The sequence below is a fragment of the Hypomesus transpacificus genome, chromosome 23 (genome assembly GCF_021917145.1).
Source record: "Hypomesus transpacificus isolate Combined female chromosome 23, fHypTra1, whole genome shotgun sequence".
NCBI lineage: Eukaryota > Metazoa > Chordata > Actinopteri > Osmeriformes > Osmeridae > Hypomesus > Hypomesus transpacificus.
Genome location: NC_061082.1, coordinates 9763886 through 9781473, shown reverse-complemented (window position 1 = coordinate 9781473; position 17588 = coordinate 9763886). Strand labels below are relative to the sequence as shown.

The window sequence follows — 17588 nt, the reverse complement described above, 5'->3', positions numbered from 1 at the left end:
TAGGCTAAATGTTGTAGCCTATGTAGACGTAGATTTACGTAGATTTTCTATCAACATATTTCTATGTTGAACATATTGAACTTATAATAAGAAAATGAGAATATACGTGGTAAATCATTGTCTTCCCGTTGGGTCAGTGTTGCAGGAACGTCTGGTTAAGCACCAAGTCACGCTAAGCCTGACAGTTAGTCTGACCCTGACCAGACTAGTTTCGCAGCCTAAGTTGCCATAGTAACCGAGTTCAAACTACGTTGAGCTAGCTTTATGGAACCGAATGAACAAGAAATGAGTCCTACTAACTGACATAAGTCTGGCTTATTCGGTAAACTCGCTTTATGGAACAGGCCTCTTGATAGTAAAACTCAGCAGCCGACTCGTCAATACCGCTCATTTTGAAGCTGACGTCAGAGGGCAATACGGATCCGTATTGACCGGCGAGGAGGGCAATTCGCGTCTGGCTTGACTACCCATTAGCCAATCAGAACGCTCGTACCGTTGTTGCCATATAATAACATTGTGTACGGTTGACAAAAAGTAAATATTATTTTACAGTATGTTTGACAAGAAGACTATCTAGCTGGCCAGCTATGTCATTGTTCCCAAATCAATGTGAAGATTTTCACAAACAAAGTGTCGGCCATGGCATAGACTACTAGGCTACGGCCGCAGCCTGTGTAGCAAGTTGAATAGCAAATAGATGTGAGATGATCGCATCAAAGTTGTTGACATATTCTCCAAACAGTAATTATAATTTGACAGTATGTTTAAGAACAAGACTAGCCACTGAGCGGTTACATGACACTGACACAGTAAAGTCAGAAAAGTTACATTTTTCAAACAGGTTAAAATAAATATTAAAGTCACTCATTGTATTAATGAAATATTAGCTTGTTAAAGTCTTTCAAAAGCTTTGACTGCATCCCTGTTGTTATGGTTACTTATTTCAGACACTTTGCACAGGCTCATACTACGTAGCCAGCACACTAATTTAGAACGGTGAACAGACAGTTTTGCTGGAACTACTTAATAGGTGTCCATATATCACCTGATAATGGACACCCCTGCATCCAATAAGAATTGAGTATTCACCCAGACCATGGTAAAATAAATAATAATTGTATTTTTGATTTCACATTGTTGAGCTTTAAATTGCCATTTCAATGAAAGCCCAAAGAGAAATATACAGTACTTAACACAAATTGTAGACTGTGTGTCTCACAAGCATCCTTTATAACGCACAATAGGGCCTCCGCCTTCCGCCAACTGTGAAATACAACCCTCCAGGGGAACAAATAGCTTTCCACATTACCAACGCCAGCTCTTTATAACCAACTGTATTGATGGCATTCTATTGAAATCAGCTGAAGCGGTGTGGGTCGTGTCTACACTTCAACATCACCACTGAGATCCAGCTTAATCTCATTGATTCCAAAACAGTGATTCTCATTACAATTCAGAACCAGGATTTATTTGTTTAGATGGAGGACAAACACTGTTGGGATCTCCTACCGGTGCACACATCACTATTGTGCAAGTAAAAGGCCAACTCCTTGCGTCTGCTTCCCCAGTGAGAGGTTTTATCTCAATAGTCCAAGAAAAACAAATGAATTCTCTCCAGAGCCCTCATGCATTCGCCATAAAATCGATGAAGGGATTTAACAAGGTGACAAGATGAAATAACCATCAATGATGTTTATTAACCATGAAAGAGACTGCATGGGTCTGGCTGGGAATGGGGGAACTTGTTACCCAATGTAGTGATGCATTCAAATCTAGGACGGGCTTTACTGGGGGCATAACTGAATTAATTACCATTGTGCATCATCGACTGATTTGGTCTTAAACAAGATCTTTGAAAAACCTAGGCCTGATCTCTGTATAAGAGTTTCAGGACACTACTCAAATATATGTCATTGGAACACTATGTTGTAAATATCCTGTAGAGGTAAAACAAAAAAAACAAAAAAAACTTTTAAACAAGATTAAAAGATTTAAAGTTATTTTAGCAATCCAAATACATGGGAAAAATGTCAACAAGTTACCTTGTTGGCCCACCCTTGATTGGCTTGTGAGTTCAGGAAGTGTCCTTACCCTCCTTCCTGTGGCGTGGTGCCGAGGTGTTGGGCACCTGGACACAGTAAGTGTCTCTGGTCTGCAGCCCTCCTCCACAGAGGACACTGGCGTCGACCAGCTTCCTGTCCTGCTGGCTGAGGAGGGAGGCGACGAGACACTCTCCCCAGTCTGTGGTCCGCCACACATACCTGAGAGGGTACATACATACGCAGACAGATATACACATACAAACACAGATGAACACACACAGATATGCAGATACAGTCGCACGCCACACACAGACACACAGATACACACACATTCTCACACAGACACACATGCACAAATATACATACACAGTCATGCACACATAGATGCAAGGGTGCAAACAGACACAGGCGTACACACAGACATACACACAGAATAAGAATGATTGATTATTGATTAAATATTATGGATAGGGCTATTGGGTGGCATTTAAAAGAAGATGCTTCCTTCTTGAGCATGCAAGCCTCTCAACACAATGAGACACAAAAGCATGGTCATGATTTCACATAAAAAAGAGCCTACTCATGGCAAATGGGTTGACTCTGAAAAATGCTGTGATGTGGGAAGTAATAATGTTGAGGGAATTTCACAGGACACCAGTCTGAAGTCATTTATCACATGCTTAATCTCAGTTAATAGTATTTCCCTAATCACACCATGCAGCTGCTATGTATACATATGAAAAATATTTCACAGGAACATTTATTTTCTGTTGGACCACTGTTTTTACATCACATATAGAGGTATAGAATTACAGTTTTTTACAGTCGCTAGGACATATTTCTCAATACTTTGGTCACTTTTTCAAAACTCTTCACACAGTTCTCCTAACCAACTTTCAGCTCGGCACAGCAGTTAATTGCACATTCAAAATGCACTAAAGCTACCAAATCACTTCATACATGTCTCAAAATCAACTCATTCTTCCATAACACTAGCAAAAGTTGACAGCCAACAAACATACTTTGTCACCCACAAAACAATGACCTAAAAATCATTAACAACAGGTAGCATTATACAAAGTGTTCTTATATAAAACAAGGACACCTCTCTACTGTTTAGAATTCACTGCAATATATGATACTGGAATGAATCAGACATGATGCAGTATGCTTCAATATGTTCTATATCTTTCTTTTTTTTTCACTCATTCCAGAATACAAGAATTTGTATACACACTGATACAGATACAATAGGAATGGTACTGTAATCTTCTGCATTTAGCCATAGGTTCTCATCCACATCACATCTTATGTCATCTAGGGCAATACACCTAGGAAAGAATCTTCTGGCATGCCTGATCCATCCCTGGCAATGTCCAGGCATTCAGCATTCATTGCGTCCAGGAGGGACGTCCATTTGATCATGTGGATGGTGGTCATACAGTAAACTTTCCACATCCATGAGGAAAATGATTATTCTATGGGGTTGAGGAATGGAGATTAAGGTAAGAAGAAAAGTGACACTATTCTGGGATGGGCTGCAAACCACTCAGTGACTGCACGGGAGTGGTGAAATGCCACATTGTCCCATACAAATGTTGGCTGATTTCTTCTCTCTGCATCCCTTTCCTCACCTAGCACAACCCTTCCATTGAGATCATGTTATAGCATTTAATTTTTTTATTAGAAATATATTTCATTACAATATTTCAGTAGAAATTTTGCCAATTTCTGTCTTATTCAGTTTTGGATTATGTTATTGTTTTGAACTGAAGTTTAACAGTTTTGAAAACAGTAAATTAGGATGTGCAAATTGGCCTGTAGGTACATAGAGTTTTGGCAGTTGTTGTGTCGAAGTGAGAAAAGAATGAATGAAATTTGAAAGATGTAGTCATTGAATGCATTTTGTGCCAAAACAATGATAAATGATCCACAGTTTAGCCCACATGTACTTCTGTTGTGCTCACTGTGTGAAGAGTTTTGAAAACGTGACTTAAGTATTGAGAAATGTGTCCTAGCGACTGTAAAAAACTGTAAATGCAAAGATATTTGGGGTTCAAATACCCCGTCCATCGCTTTTGATTCAAGTGTCTGCTGAATATACGACCCTGATTCATGTAACACTGAGTTTGCAAACAGTATGGAGCACCTGGGACAGTTTGGTAGCAGGTCTCCGATGATGTTGCAAGCTTCCTTTTCCTCCTGGGCGGGACATTCTCTGCCTCCACCAATGGAGATCTGCGTCACACGCCGGGTCCTGATCCGGAAGCCAGGTGATAGGTCCACAGCCCGGCAGGTCTTGGAACAAGGACTCCAGGAGGACCAATTGGAGGCAATGCAGTCTTTAGGCATGACGCAAGACTGGAAGGTCAAGGGGCCATCGTCATGTGTACAGAGGCTGTTGACAAACAGGAAGTAAGTTCTGATTAACACAGAGAAGAGGACCTTGATCTGTGAATGTTATGCCTCCTTCACCCCTTCAGAGTATGATGAATCAGGTATCCAGACCTAGGCATGGAGAAAACTGTGGCTGAGGATGATGGATGTCATCCAGATAGGGATGTGATTATAGACCTCAGACTGTCACAGGCTGAGCCATCAGGACAGGCTTCCTAAAATAGCACATTGCAGAAGTAAGTTCTAGCATCAATTGTGAGAAAATACAGATTGCAGAAGACTTTGAGCTTTGGATGAAGACATGATCAAACCGGAAAAAAAAGTGATATCTAATATCAAAGCAAGTCAAACGCAAAGTCAGATTCACCAACATCATACATTATTTACATAAAATTAACTTTCATGAGGCCTGATTCAAAATGGTATTAAAGGCCACTTGTAGGCTAATCTGGAAATGTGAATAAATGCATTACATAATAACTCACATTAAAATTAAATTACAATAATTAAGATCATCTAATTATAAACTGTATATGAATGTATAATTCTGTGTGTGTGTGTGTATTTGTACTTGTCTGCATGTGCACAATGTTACTAATTAGAGTGAAATTGGAAAAGCAGAATGCTTCTGAACTCAGGTGGGAAATTTATATTCAAAAGCTCCTAAGTTGAAACTTGTGAATAATAAATAACATATGTTAATTGGACTCCACCAACATTTTCAGTTCACAGTCTAGTCTATCCATTAGCAAATCAGCCTCTATACACAGTATGAACAACTCAGACACATTGCAACTGGCAAAGCACCTTCCAGGTGCACATTCAACAACCACTTTAAACTTTGTGGGTTGAACAAAGCGTTGAACTCCGCAGTTTAGGACTGGAAGTGACAGAAGGAAAACTGATCTGAATGTGATGACATTTACAACATGACTGAGAAAGAATGTCTGCCATCCCTCAAACACTTTTTACATGAAATGCAACCTTTGTACTGGTGTGCACTGAACAAGCACAAAGCAATAAAACTGTTTATTCCAGTGTGCTCCGTGCAGCACAGCGTGCACATGAAATTGATTTCAGCTGCTGTACATGAAACCATGGTAACCGATGGGAGTTGATTGGTGGAGGTCATTCGTTCATTCATCCATTTTCCAACAGTTAGTTAATAACATCACTTAAAGCAGACCGATATGATAGTGGCACTCATTCCATATTCCATGAATGCCAGCCACACTACGATGCACTCACCGAGCACATGGAATACTAGAAAGCAGACTCTATTCCAGAGAGTAGATATAGAGGTTGTGTGTGTGTCAGTGTGTGCATCAGTATACAGTGCCCTCCAAAAGTATTGGAACAGTGAGGCCAATTCCTTTATTTTTGCTGTAGACTGAAAACATTTGGGCTTGACATCAAACGATGAACGTGAAACCAGAGATCAACGTTTCAGCTTTTATTTCCAGGTATTTACATCAGGATCTGATGCACAAATTAGAAAATATCACCTTTTTGTTCGAACCCACCCATTTGTCACGTGAGCAAAAGTATTGGAACATATGACTGACAGGTGTGTTTTGTTGCCCAGGTGTGTCCTATTACATACATTATTCAATCAATAAATACCACTGAATCTCTACACTCAGGTTCAGATTGGGTAAGATAGGTTTTGTCTATGCAGACTGTATTCAGAGGTGAAAACAACATGAAAACCGGAGCGCTGTCTTTGGGTGAAAAACAAGCAATTGTGAGTCTTAGAGAAGATGGAAAATCAATCAGAGCCATTGCAGAAACATTGGCCATAGCCAGTACAACCATTTGGAATGTCCTGAAGAAGAAGAAAACTACTGGTGTACTAAGTAACAGACGTCGAACAGGTAGACCAAGGAAAACATCAGCAGTTGATGACAGAAACATTGTGAGAGCTGTAAAGAAAGACCCTAAAACAACTGTTAGTGAGATCAGCAACAACCTCCAGATGGCAGGAGTGAAGGTATCACTATCTACTGTTCGCAGAAGACTTCATGAACAAAAGTACAAGGGCTACACCAGAAGATGCAAACCACTCATTAGCAAGAAGAATAGGAAGGCCAGGCTGGAATTTGCCAAAAAGTACAGAGATGAACCTCAAAAATTCTGGGACAAAGTTTTATGGACTGATGAGACAAAGATTAACTTTTACCAAAGTGATGGAAAGGCTAAAGTTTGGAGAAAGAAAGGAACTGCTCATGATCCCCAACACACAAGCTCATCTGTGAAACACGGTGGAGGTAATGTCATGGCTTGGGCTTGCATGGCTTCTTCTAGGACGGGCTCATTAATCTTCATTGAGGATGTAACACATGATGGCAGCAGCAAAATGAACTCGGAAGTCTACAGAAACATTTTGTCTGCCAATTTAAGGAAAGATGCAACCAAACTGATTGGCAGAGCCTTCATCATGCAGCAAGATAACGACCCAAAACACACTGCCAAAACAACAAAGGAGTTCATCAGGGGCAAGAAATGGAAGGTATTAGACTGGCCAAGTCAATCTCCAGACTTAAACCCTATAGAGCATGCATTTTACCTGCTTAAGAGGAGACTGAAGGGAGGAACCCCACAAAACAAACAACAACTGAAAGAGGCTGCAGTGAAAGCCTGGGAAAGCATCAAAAAGGAAGAATGCAAAAGTTTGGTGACGTCAATGGGTCACAGACTTGCTGCAGTTATTGAAAGCAAAGGATTTGCAACTAAATATTAAGTCTTATTCACTTAAATATGTTTTAAGTATATCTGTTCCAATACTTTTGCTCACATGACAAATGGGTGGATTCAAACAAAATGTGATATTTTCTTAGTTGTGCATCAGATCCTGATGTAAATACTTGGAAATAAAAGCTGAAACGTTGATCTCTGGTCTCACGTTCATTATTTGATGTCAAGCCCAAATGTTTTCAGTCTACAGCAAAAATAAAGGAATTCGCCTCACTGTTCCAATACTTTTGGAGGGCACTGTATGTGTCAGTGTGTGTGCCAGTGTCTCTGTGTTAGTATGTGTGAGTGTGGAGGTATGTGTAAAAGTCACTCTTATCAAATGAAATAGCATGGTTAGCTGTGAGTCTCAGGACTGCAGTGCATTTGACATTTACAAGAATAGCATAGGGTTGTGAAAGCATTACAGTTGCTGGGATCCCACCAAATCCCACAATAATTGAAATGTTGATACCATAAACAATTACGAATTAGGCCTTTCTGCAAAGCTCCTGTTCCCTCAGCAAGAAAATAAACTGGAATATTGTAAAGTGATTTAGCATTGATTCTCACAGACCAAGAGAGACGTTACGCAACCACAAACTGTAAACATCACAAAAACAATATTTTTAAATGTTGTTCCATGCAGGCTGCAGGTGTCTTTGCGTTGCTGACATTATGGAACTTATCTGAGGTGCTTGTGTGTGTTTGTGTACGCCAGCTTTGTCAGAGGAGAAGGAGGTGAATGTGGGACTATGTAATTCAGCCATGTCTGCAACTCAGCCCCGCTCACAGCTATCATTACAGCAGCTGCCGCAGACCCACCCTGCTTTCATGACACTAATCTGGGTTTTAGACCTTAAAATGACTTTGTTTTCACAGCCAACTCATCTCTGGAGTACACATACTGTCTGATCTCTCATTGGATGGTACAGAGACGTGTGCTTGTGTCTGATTGACTTACCTCAGCATGGCGTTCTTTCCGTCGCTCCGTGTGCACCGGACCTGCCGTGTCTGGTAGCCAACCTCGATGTCCCACGCCTTACGTTTGAGGTCAGGGTCAGGGCTGAGGTAAGGGTTTGGGTTAGGGTTGAGGTCAGAGTTGGTGTCGGGTTTGAGGTTAGGGTTGAGGTCAGGGTTGGTGTCAGGGATCGTGTCAGAGTTGGGGTCCGGTTTGGGGTCAAGGTAGTGCTGGTCATGGTGGAAGCTCTGGGTATGCCGTTTGACTGTGTTTTTCTTCTTGGAGTTGGAGCTGAAATCTACCATGGTCCTCCCATTCAACCAGACCCCTCTCTGCAGGGGCAGACGACACTCACTCCAGACGCCCACCTTCAAGCTGTAGTGAAACTCACCCTCCCCTAGAGGGCAGGGGGTAATATTGGAGCATGTCCTGGTCTGGGTAAGATTGGGACAACTGGCCCCTCCATACATAGGCGTCGCTAGAATGTGACGAGTCCGATGCTGAAGCCCCACCCCACAGCTCCGGCTGCAGCTGGACCAGGAAGTGAAAAGCGACACCACACAGTCCTGGGGACAGGGAATGAGACATGCCTGCTCCCCTGAAGGCTTCTGGGAAAAGAACTCGCAGATGCGCGAGGTCACCAATGTCCGGTTGTTGGTGTGGGAGCACTGGACGCGTCGCCGCTGGATTCCATGCTGCGCCGTCACACACTCTGCGGTTTGCAGCTTGAGTTCGTCGGAGAAGTAGGGCACAAGCAGGCAGGCACCCCACTCAGACACTTCCCACTCAAACAGGTGCTGGTGCCACTCGCACACCTTGAAGCAATGGCGCTGGCCCTCTGGCTTGTCCGCCTGCGGGCAATTGGAGTGGTGGGTGGTCCAGCCTTCTGCATGAACGCACCACACCATCCTGGTCTGGGTCCCACCCGAGCCACATTCCTCCCCCAGGCAGCGACCCCACTGGCCTATCACACAGACAGACAACCAGCAAAGAGATTACATGGGAATCACGTAACATAGTTTCCGCTGGCGCTGCACCTGTGTTTCATAACCAATCAAACAACTTGTTTTCAGTGAGTCAAGCAGGAAGAAGGACATTTAAGGAAAATGTTGTTATTAAAGGTAATCAAACAAACTAAAGATCCCTGGGTAATTGATTTCCTATTGTGAACAGGAGGTAATCCTGGTCACCTAAATTTTACATTTATTCATTTAGCAGACGCTTTATGAATAATCGTAAATGTAAAATGTAGGTGCAGAAACATTACCATTTATAAATTACCATCCAATTCAAAGCAACCAAAATGCAATTTTTGTTATTGTCCAATATAACCCTGGGGTTTTTATATAATCAGCTACTCTTACAATCGCCTACCAGCTTGCCTTATATTTAAACCTATTATTTGGCATCAATTGTTAGAAAGAAATATGTTGAACACAGGCCATGATCAGAATCCTTAATTATAAATACAGTACAACCAGTACAACCAGTCACATACTATAGTTCTGGTACTGAAAAAAAGAGAGAGAGCATTGCTTTACACTACCAGCATATCAAAAAATGCCAGTTGACGTCACTTGAGAAAATTAATACTTTTAGTTATTGTTTTTCTCCGTCAAATTCCACTGATGAACAATTGCAAACATGCATGAATGCTATCTGTGCTCAATTTAGTCAATTTATGGATGTAATATCCTTACTGTACTGTAGTTGATTAGCCTGGCTGCCAGCCCAACTTCTTCCCGCCCACAAAAAAATTTGGTCGGGAAGTTGGGTCTGGAGGGTCTCGTATTGGGGAACAACTACAGAAAACCAGAATCTGGGCGTACCAATGAAATTGCCAGGGTAGGCTTTATACAATGATGGACAGATGATCAACAGTAACGTAATCAACAACGTCACGAAAGAGCGCTTGGGTTGAATTCGTTTTCAACAAACAACATATTACGTTGCTCTGATTGGTTGTAGGTCTATCCAATTGAGCGAAGAGGCATTTGTTTTACGAGTTCGGTTGAAACACGCCCCGTAGTCACAGCCCAACGGAGAGTTTTCAGACTCATATTCTGACTAGAATTATGAGTATGACAACGTCAGGCTAGTAGTTGATAGCTCTTCCTATTCATTTCAGAGTCAATTAGCCACATGCCATGTACAGGATCATTTGTTTCATCTATCATAATTGGAATTAAACTGATATAATGAGATCCTGTTGTGCACCAATGATTGGTTTAAAATGGTGACAGAGAAGTAGATGTACAATATTGTTTTATAAGGCTGCCATCGTTAAACTTGCGCAACGACAAAGCTACAATGCGTGCCTTGAACACTGATCAGCATGAATGTTCTTTTTTACCTACAAGCTGCTATACTCTAGCCTAGTCCTAACCAGACTCTCAGTCTGGCCTTGCTCCATTGACAAGCATTGACTTCCTTGTAGGCGGGTACTCTGTTGAAGTTTAAAACTATTGGATCTCCCCAGAGCCACTCTGATCTTCCATAACCAATCGCTAGCGTTCGCCTTAGCCAATTTCTCTCTCTCTCTCTCTCTCTCTCTCTCTCTCTCTCTCTCTCTCTCTCTCTCTCTCTCTCTCTCTCTCTCTCTCTCTCTCTCACCCTCACACCTGTCAGCCAGCCAGTGTTGTCTGTACACCTGCCAGCCTCCAGCCCCCTCCCCTCCCTGGTAAGTACAGTGACACCTCAGGGGGTGATGCGGACCTCTAGGTCACCCGTAGATTTACTTGCCCTAAAAGATGGGAAGAGATGGAGAACTGGGGGCTTGCATGTTGATTTTCACCAAAACTGAGAAGAAAGCTATCGCTGAACCCCTGTCAGAATGTTGGTGGGCCAGCAGCAGTGTTCCTCAACACCCCATAGTGCCATGAGATATCGTTACGTTTTACTAAACTTACACTTCCTCAGAAAGTGTTTATGTTAGTGAAGTGAAGTAGGGTATTCCAGAAAGCAGGTTTGGTGAAAACCCTGAGTTGGATAACCTCTCTAAAATAAAGAGAGGTCATTAAATTTAGTCGACGCTCTTATCCAGAGCAACTTACAGTAAGTAAAGGGACAATCCCCCCAAGACGAGTAGGGTGTAGTGTAGGACTGTCCCCACTCAGTCGACTAGTCGATTTTCTGGTCGATATGCTCTTGGTCGACTAAGATCTTTTTAGTCGAGCTGCCGTATGGCAGTGTGAGATCTGATTCCCGCTTGTGTCATCATTGCTGAATTAAGGAAATTGATAAATAAGATGATAATAAAGCAACTCTGAAATATATAATTTAAAAGAAAAGGTGTTACTGTTTTCCCTTTCGTTAATGTGCGCTTTGTTTTGGTTTGGTATTTTGTACACGGCACAAGCACAAGGTGGGCTGCAGAACTACAAACTCCGCCTTAGCCTACTTTGTCTGTGTTATTTGTCAACATGGCAAAGAAATCTGTGGTATGGCAGCATTTCATTTAAGTACATTAACATTTACAAAGTACCGGGTGACTCGAAAAACGTTGAATGCAAACTCTACCAACCACGGTTTATTTTTCATAGTTTGACGTTGAATATGATTTAGCCTTCCTACCACCTGAAAAACATAAGTTGGCCTAGCCCTACTTCGCTCTTGCTAATGTTCTGGGTTGAAAAATGAATATTTAATAATTATAACAATCACATCCAAATCGAATGACATTATCTTCTCCAGCCAAGACAACAAAGTATTTATCTGTTGCACCGTTCCCCACACAGCTTCTACGTAAGTTCGCACGCTGCAAGTTTTCAGGCAGTGATAGTGCGCTCTGATGAAACAATATTTTTAATTTGTAGTACATTGTAAGAGTTACTAAATACCATCGGCATTCGGTTACAACAGGACTGGTGATACGAGTCTTAATATTATTAGGCTGAATCTGCAATGTCCAGCAGCCATTGAGTTAGATCGCGAAAATGTATGGTTTTTTTTTTGTGAAAAAAAAAAGCGTTTCAAATTTCGATTAGTCGATTTTCAGACGTTTTAGTCGAGTCTTGGTCGACCAAAGAAAAACTTAGTTGGGGACAGCCCTAGTGTAGTGCCTTGCCCACAACGTCATTTTACACGGCCGGGAATCGAACCAGCAACCTTCTTATTAAAAGCCAGATTTCCTAACCGCTCAGCCATCTGACCCCTATGCAAACTTTTTGTCAGTATCCATGGTAACTTACTCTGTGAACCTAACCTACTCGCTAGCAGGTTTCCCATGACAAACTTTGCATTTCTACCTATTCCCTCCCACTTTCTGAGCCTGATACAGTTGGCAGACATTGGGTGTCCTTTCCTGGTTCAGCCGACCGATCTCGGACAAAATGTAATTCGCTTAGTATGCCGGGAGAGGACTTTAAGACTGCGATTAAATGTGCATTAATTCCCTGATTAATACTTACGTTAACGTTACCATTTCCCGTCACACTCCAAAATGTATTTTAGCAACATTCTCTGCCCTTACATCGCTAATGTTACTCACCGTGGACATGCACCCAAATGCTTTTCGGTAATGAAATCATTAAAATTGTGTTTGGTCTTCTTCATTGCCTACAAATAGAAATCCAACAATGAGTATTTTTATCGGCTATTGTTCCTACAACTTACATGATTCACCTGTGGCTATGTACCCTCCTGTAACTGGTATTCCATTAAATCAATGTAAAGATTGTATGGGGTCAATATTGGCCAAACTAAATCCCATATGGTTTGAAGGAAGATGGGAAACTGAACAGTGTATTAACATGAACCAAATAATAACCAACAAATGGAATTACAGTTATTTGACTCTATGGGTTAAATCAGAGGAAGAATGGTCAAAGTAAGGTTAAATAAAATAATCATTTAATCATATTGCAAATGAATTAAATCAATTACAAATGAAGGTTAACTCTTACCTACTCTACCATGATTATTGTAAACCATTAAATGAACATCTCACTGTGTACAGCATCCATGCTCTGTTCAAAAGGATCGGAATGTGGAAATTGTTTTCCTTTTCTTTATTGTCTCAATGTCAGTGTAACTGACAATTCCACACAAGCCTGCAAATAAAAGTAGGCTAAATGGGGAGGGAACTACCAGTAGCTATCATACAAAGGCTTCACTGCATCAATTTCTGCAGCAGCAGTCTTGTAGCCTATACGTCACCTTGGTTTTAATCATATTCAACATGATACAAAGTAAATATCAGTTGGTGCCTATTTCATTATTCATGGGATGGGAATCAGCACCTCCAAATCTGAGGCCATGGTTATCGACCGGAAAAGGATGGAGTGCAATCTCCGGGTCGGGGAGGAGATCTTGACCCAAGTGGAGGAGTTCAAGTATTTCGGGGTCTTATTCCCGAGAGAGGGAAGAATGGAGCGCGAGATCGACAGGCGGATCGGTGCTGCGTCCGCAGTGATGGGGGCTCTGCATCGGTCCGTCGTGGTGAATAAAGAGCTGAGTCGAAAGGCGAAGCTCTCTATTTACCAGTCAATCTACGTTCGGGCATCTGATAAGGATGCCTCCTGGACGCCTCCCTGGTGAGGTGGTCTGGGCACATCCCACTGGGAAGATGCCCCGGGGAAGACCCAGGACACACTGGAGGGACTATGTCTCTCGGCTGGCTTGGGAACGCCTCGGGGTCCCCCTGGAAGAGCTGTTGGAAGTGGCCGGGGCGAGGGAAGTCTGGGCCTCTCTGCTTAGGTTTCTGCCCCGCGACCCGACCCCCGGACAAGCGGCAGATGACGGATGGACGGATGGCCTATTTCATTAGCCAATCCCAATACTCCCCCTTACCCCTTCCCCTTACCCCTAGCCCTTAGTTTACCCCTAGCCCTTGGCCCTCGAAACTGAGGGGCAAGGGCTAAATATCCCTAAGAAATGGGACGCCACTTGGTTTCGGGTACGTCATCTAGCACGTATCGATATCTCCAAAGCAAGTAGTGGGATGCACTAATATCAAACTAAATTAGCTGCTAATGGAGTTTATTTAAAATTGTAGACATGCTAGTCAGAGAAATGCTGTTAATGCTGTTGTGCAAATCATCACTGTAACATTAGCGTAGCCTACCAAACTAGCTATTTTTAGAAACGTTCCAATTAAGAAAATTGTTGCAAATATATATGTACAGGACTGTGTATACCACAAAACGAGACTGTCTTAATTTTTTTATCAATGAATTAAGCCGAAAATATTACATTTATCGCCATTGTTGCCGGTCGCGCAGTATTCACATAGCCCTAGGTTTCAAGTGAGCTCCCGATCTTACTTGGTTTTAGAGGTGTATATACCCCTTCGTCTTAGCCCTACCCCTAGCTCAAAAAGATTATTGGGACACCACTAGCTCTCACGGGAACGCGCAAAACTAAGGGGAAGGGGTAAGGGGGAGTATTGGGATTTGGCCTTAGCCAATGCTTTTGGCTGCCTAAACAACGCATATCACCATATTATATAAGGACCATCAACAAATTACAAATTTCAAAAGTCAATAGCTTTTCAACAACATGAACTAGGAGCGTCAAAATAATGTTAAACTGTTGAAGATGTATGCATTCATGCAGCACAGCCTTTATTTTGTTAATTTTCATCTCAGGTTATAAAAAAATCTTTTAATAAATCTTTTAAATAAATCTTCAAACTTCAATAGCTTTTTGGTCATGGGACCTATAATCCTCAAATTAATTTCAGAGTGTTCACTGACTGTGCATACATGTTGCACAGCCTTTAGTTTTCTTCATTTTTATCTCAAACACTTCTGCCACGGGGTGCACCCCTCAAAATCTCCTGCCAACCTCTTGCCACCCCATGAATTTTTCTAGATCCGCCCCTGATGGCAGGTTAATTCTGCATGTGAAACTGTGGAATTTAATGTAATCTCATTTATTCCCAGTCACCAGTAAAGGAGTTGTAAAAACTGCATCTCATGAAGCAAGTGCCAAACAAAGATTGTGTAAGCGTACTTCGGGGCAGAAGAATAAAGGCTAATCTTGAAGTAGATTTGCTGGAACACCAGTTACAGGATGGTGCACAGTCACAGGTGAATAATGTTAATTGTAGGAACAATAGCCTATCTAAATACTTGTTGAATTTCTATTTGTAGGCAATGAAGAAGACCAAATTAAATGTCAATGATTTGTCTTTACTTAAGTGCCAAAAATTATTTGGTCGGTTCTGAGTGCATGTCCACAGTGTGTAACATTAGCGATGTAAGGGCTGAGAATGTTGCTAAAATAGTGTGATGGGAAACGGTAACGTTAACTTAGGTATTCATCAGGGAATTAAAGCACATCAAATCACGGTTTTATAATCTCTCCCGACATATAACTAAGAAATAAATTTAATTCTAAGAATGACATTTTGTTCGAGATTGGTCGGCTGAACCAGGAAAGGACACCCCATGTCTGCCAACTATATCAGGCTCAGAAAGTGGGAGGGGATACGTTGAAATGCAGTTTGTTATGGAAAACCTGCTATCGAGCAGGTTAGGTTCACAGAGTCAGTGACCATGGACACTGACCAAAAGTTTGTGTTACCTTTCTTTCTGGAACGGAAAACCCAGTTATCCTCATTTCAGGGTTACCCAACTCAGGGTTTTCACTAAACCCGCTTTCTAGATTACCCCCCTGGTGTGATTAACAAGCATTGAGGTACGACCCTGATTACAACATATAATGCAGGAAATCATGAGAGGCCTGAATCAGCTTGTTTCATGCAGGTGTCTACCACAATACATTAAGGATGTTTAATTTCTAAATAATTATCTTGGGGATAGCTTACTGGAAAATGTTTACATTCCATCATCTTGAGAACACCTCTTATGTTTCTGTTCTGCCTGATGATCCAATTACAGGCCCATCCCTTCAGCCCCTTCAATAACTCAATGAAGCATCAGGAAAGAGCTACCTAAGTAAATACTTTTTTAAAGAATGCCAGATGCAAAGCTTTTATTTGGTTTAAACAGTTGTTTTACTAAATGTTTATTAAATACTGTGTGGTATTTGTCTCTGGGTTTGTTGGTTCAGTTTTGCGTAAGTAATAATATGTGGTAGCAGAACCATCCCCCTTGAGCCATGCTTCAAATGAAGCTTAAACTCATCATAAACACACACACTAATGAATTAGCTTTAGGGTGGAACAGCACAAAAGTGCCCAATGGGCTTCCGTTGTAATTTCCTTTTCAGTCTCACAGTCTAAATGCAAAACGTTCTTCTACGTTCAGTACTTGGATGTTCCACCATGTGAACGAACATTAATGTCTACAGTAAGAGTAGCCTATCCTAACAGCTGGATAAGGTGTACATAACATTTCTGAAAATAATAATGAATCATCCTTTTGCAAGCCCCTCAGCAGTTCAAAACAAAACTATTTTGTTCATATAAGTAGGATCACTGCATGTCTCCTAGGATGTAAGTGAAGTAAGCACAGTCTGACAGATGACTGCGGTAAAAATCAGAGACTGAGTGATTCAATTGAGCTTTTGTCCTTCAGGGAATGTCTCCTTATCAGAAAGGAGGCATATTTATTCACTGCTCTGGTGTTGCTTAAGTTTTCACAGATTTGATTGATCAGAACTATGTATCTGAATAATAATGATGGTGTTTCAGTCTGTGCTCTCGCTGTTCAAACTCATGCAGAGTTCACAGGGGTGCATTCAAGTCTAGGGCGCTTTGTAGCCGCGCAGCTGGCTCACAATGCTATTTATTTTCAAGTATTTTTTCTGGGTCAATCCGTGATTCCCATTTGACTTAGTTTCCAATCTCTTTATTTTATAAGATACTCACAGCAGTTGACTCCTCAAAGTAAGCTCAGAACAGCTTGCATTTGGACACTGTCCCACAGAGGGAATGAAACAACACCATAGATATGAGCATGAATAATGGCAGGGGTAGATGGAAACTGGGGTGTGGGCACCATTGTTTGTCTGTTTTTCTGACCTGGAAGATCCTCGTAGACCAAGCGAGCAGACTATCATGACTGACAGCAGGGCTAAGAAACTGTGAGAGACACAGTCTGCCCGATATCTGTGCTTGACAAATGATTAATTCATTACACAGACATGTAAACACATGGTTATCTATAGGAGTCTCTGCGGTACCTCCAGCTGGCAGGAGCTGGCTGGGCAGGGTGCAGCAAGGTAGAGCATGAAAGGCATATCCTTCCTTTTCTCAATCAATCACTGGACATAGCATGTTCCTTTCCCCTGGCCTGAAATCATCATAAGACCTTGTTGTAGTTATTGTGCTATTTGGGATTTAAAATAGAATCCAACATTTGTTGATGTAAAACAAATGCCTGAACATCAACACCGCCCAACACCCCTTCATCTCCCTCAACCTTGATGCAAGAGTGTGGCGATCAGAACCCTCCAGGTAAAATTTCTTGACTTACAAGGTCTCAAGAACAGACTTCTGGGACGTAGCGAGTAATTGGATGGGATTACACTGAATCTTTCTCTCTCTCTGA

General features: G+C 41.8%; 1 protein-coding gene across 1 annotated transcript in view; it reads right to left on the bottom strand.

The window, feature by feature from the left end:
• The window catches only part of thsd7ba (thrombospondin, type I, domain containing 7Ba), a 284654-nt gene that overhangs the window by 213910 nt on the left and 53156 nt on the right, over positions 1-17588 (bottom strand). The window contains exons 4-6 of the mRNA XM_047047538.1: positions 8134-9094; positions 4192-4440; positions 2092-2261 (exon numbers count right to left, since the gene is read on the bottom strand). Of these exons, the coding sequence (XP_046903494.1) occupies positions 2092-2261; positions 4192-4440; positions 8134-9094 (1380 nt within the window). The remainder of the gene's footprint in view (positions 1-2091; positions 2262-4191; positions 4441-8133; positions 9095-17588) is intronic.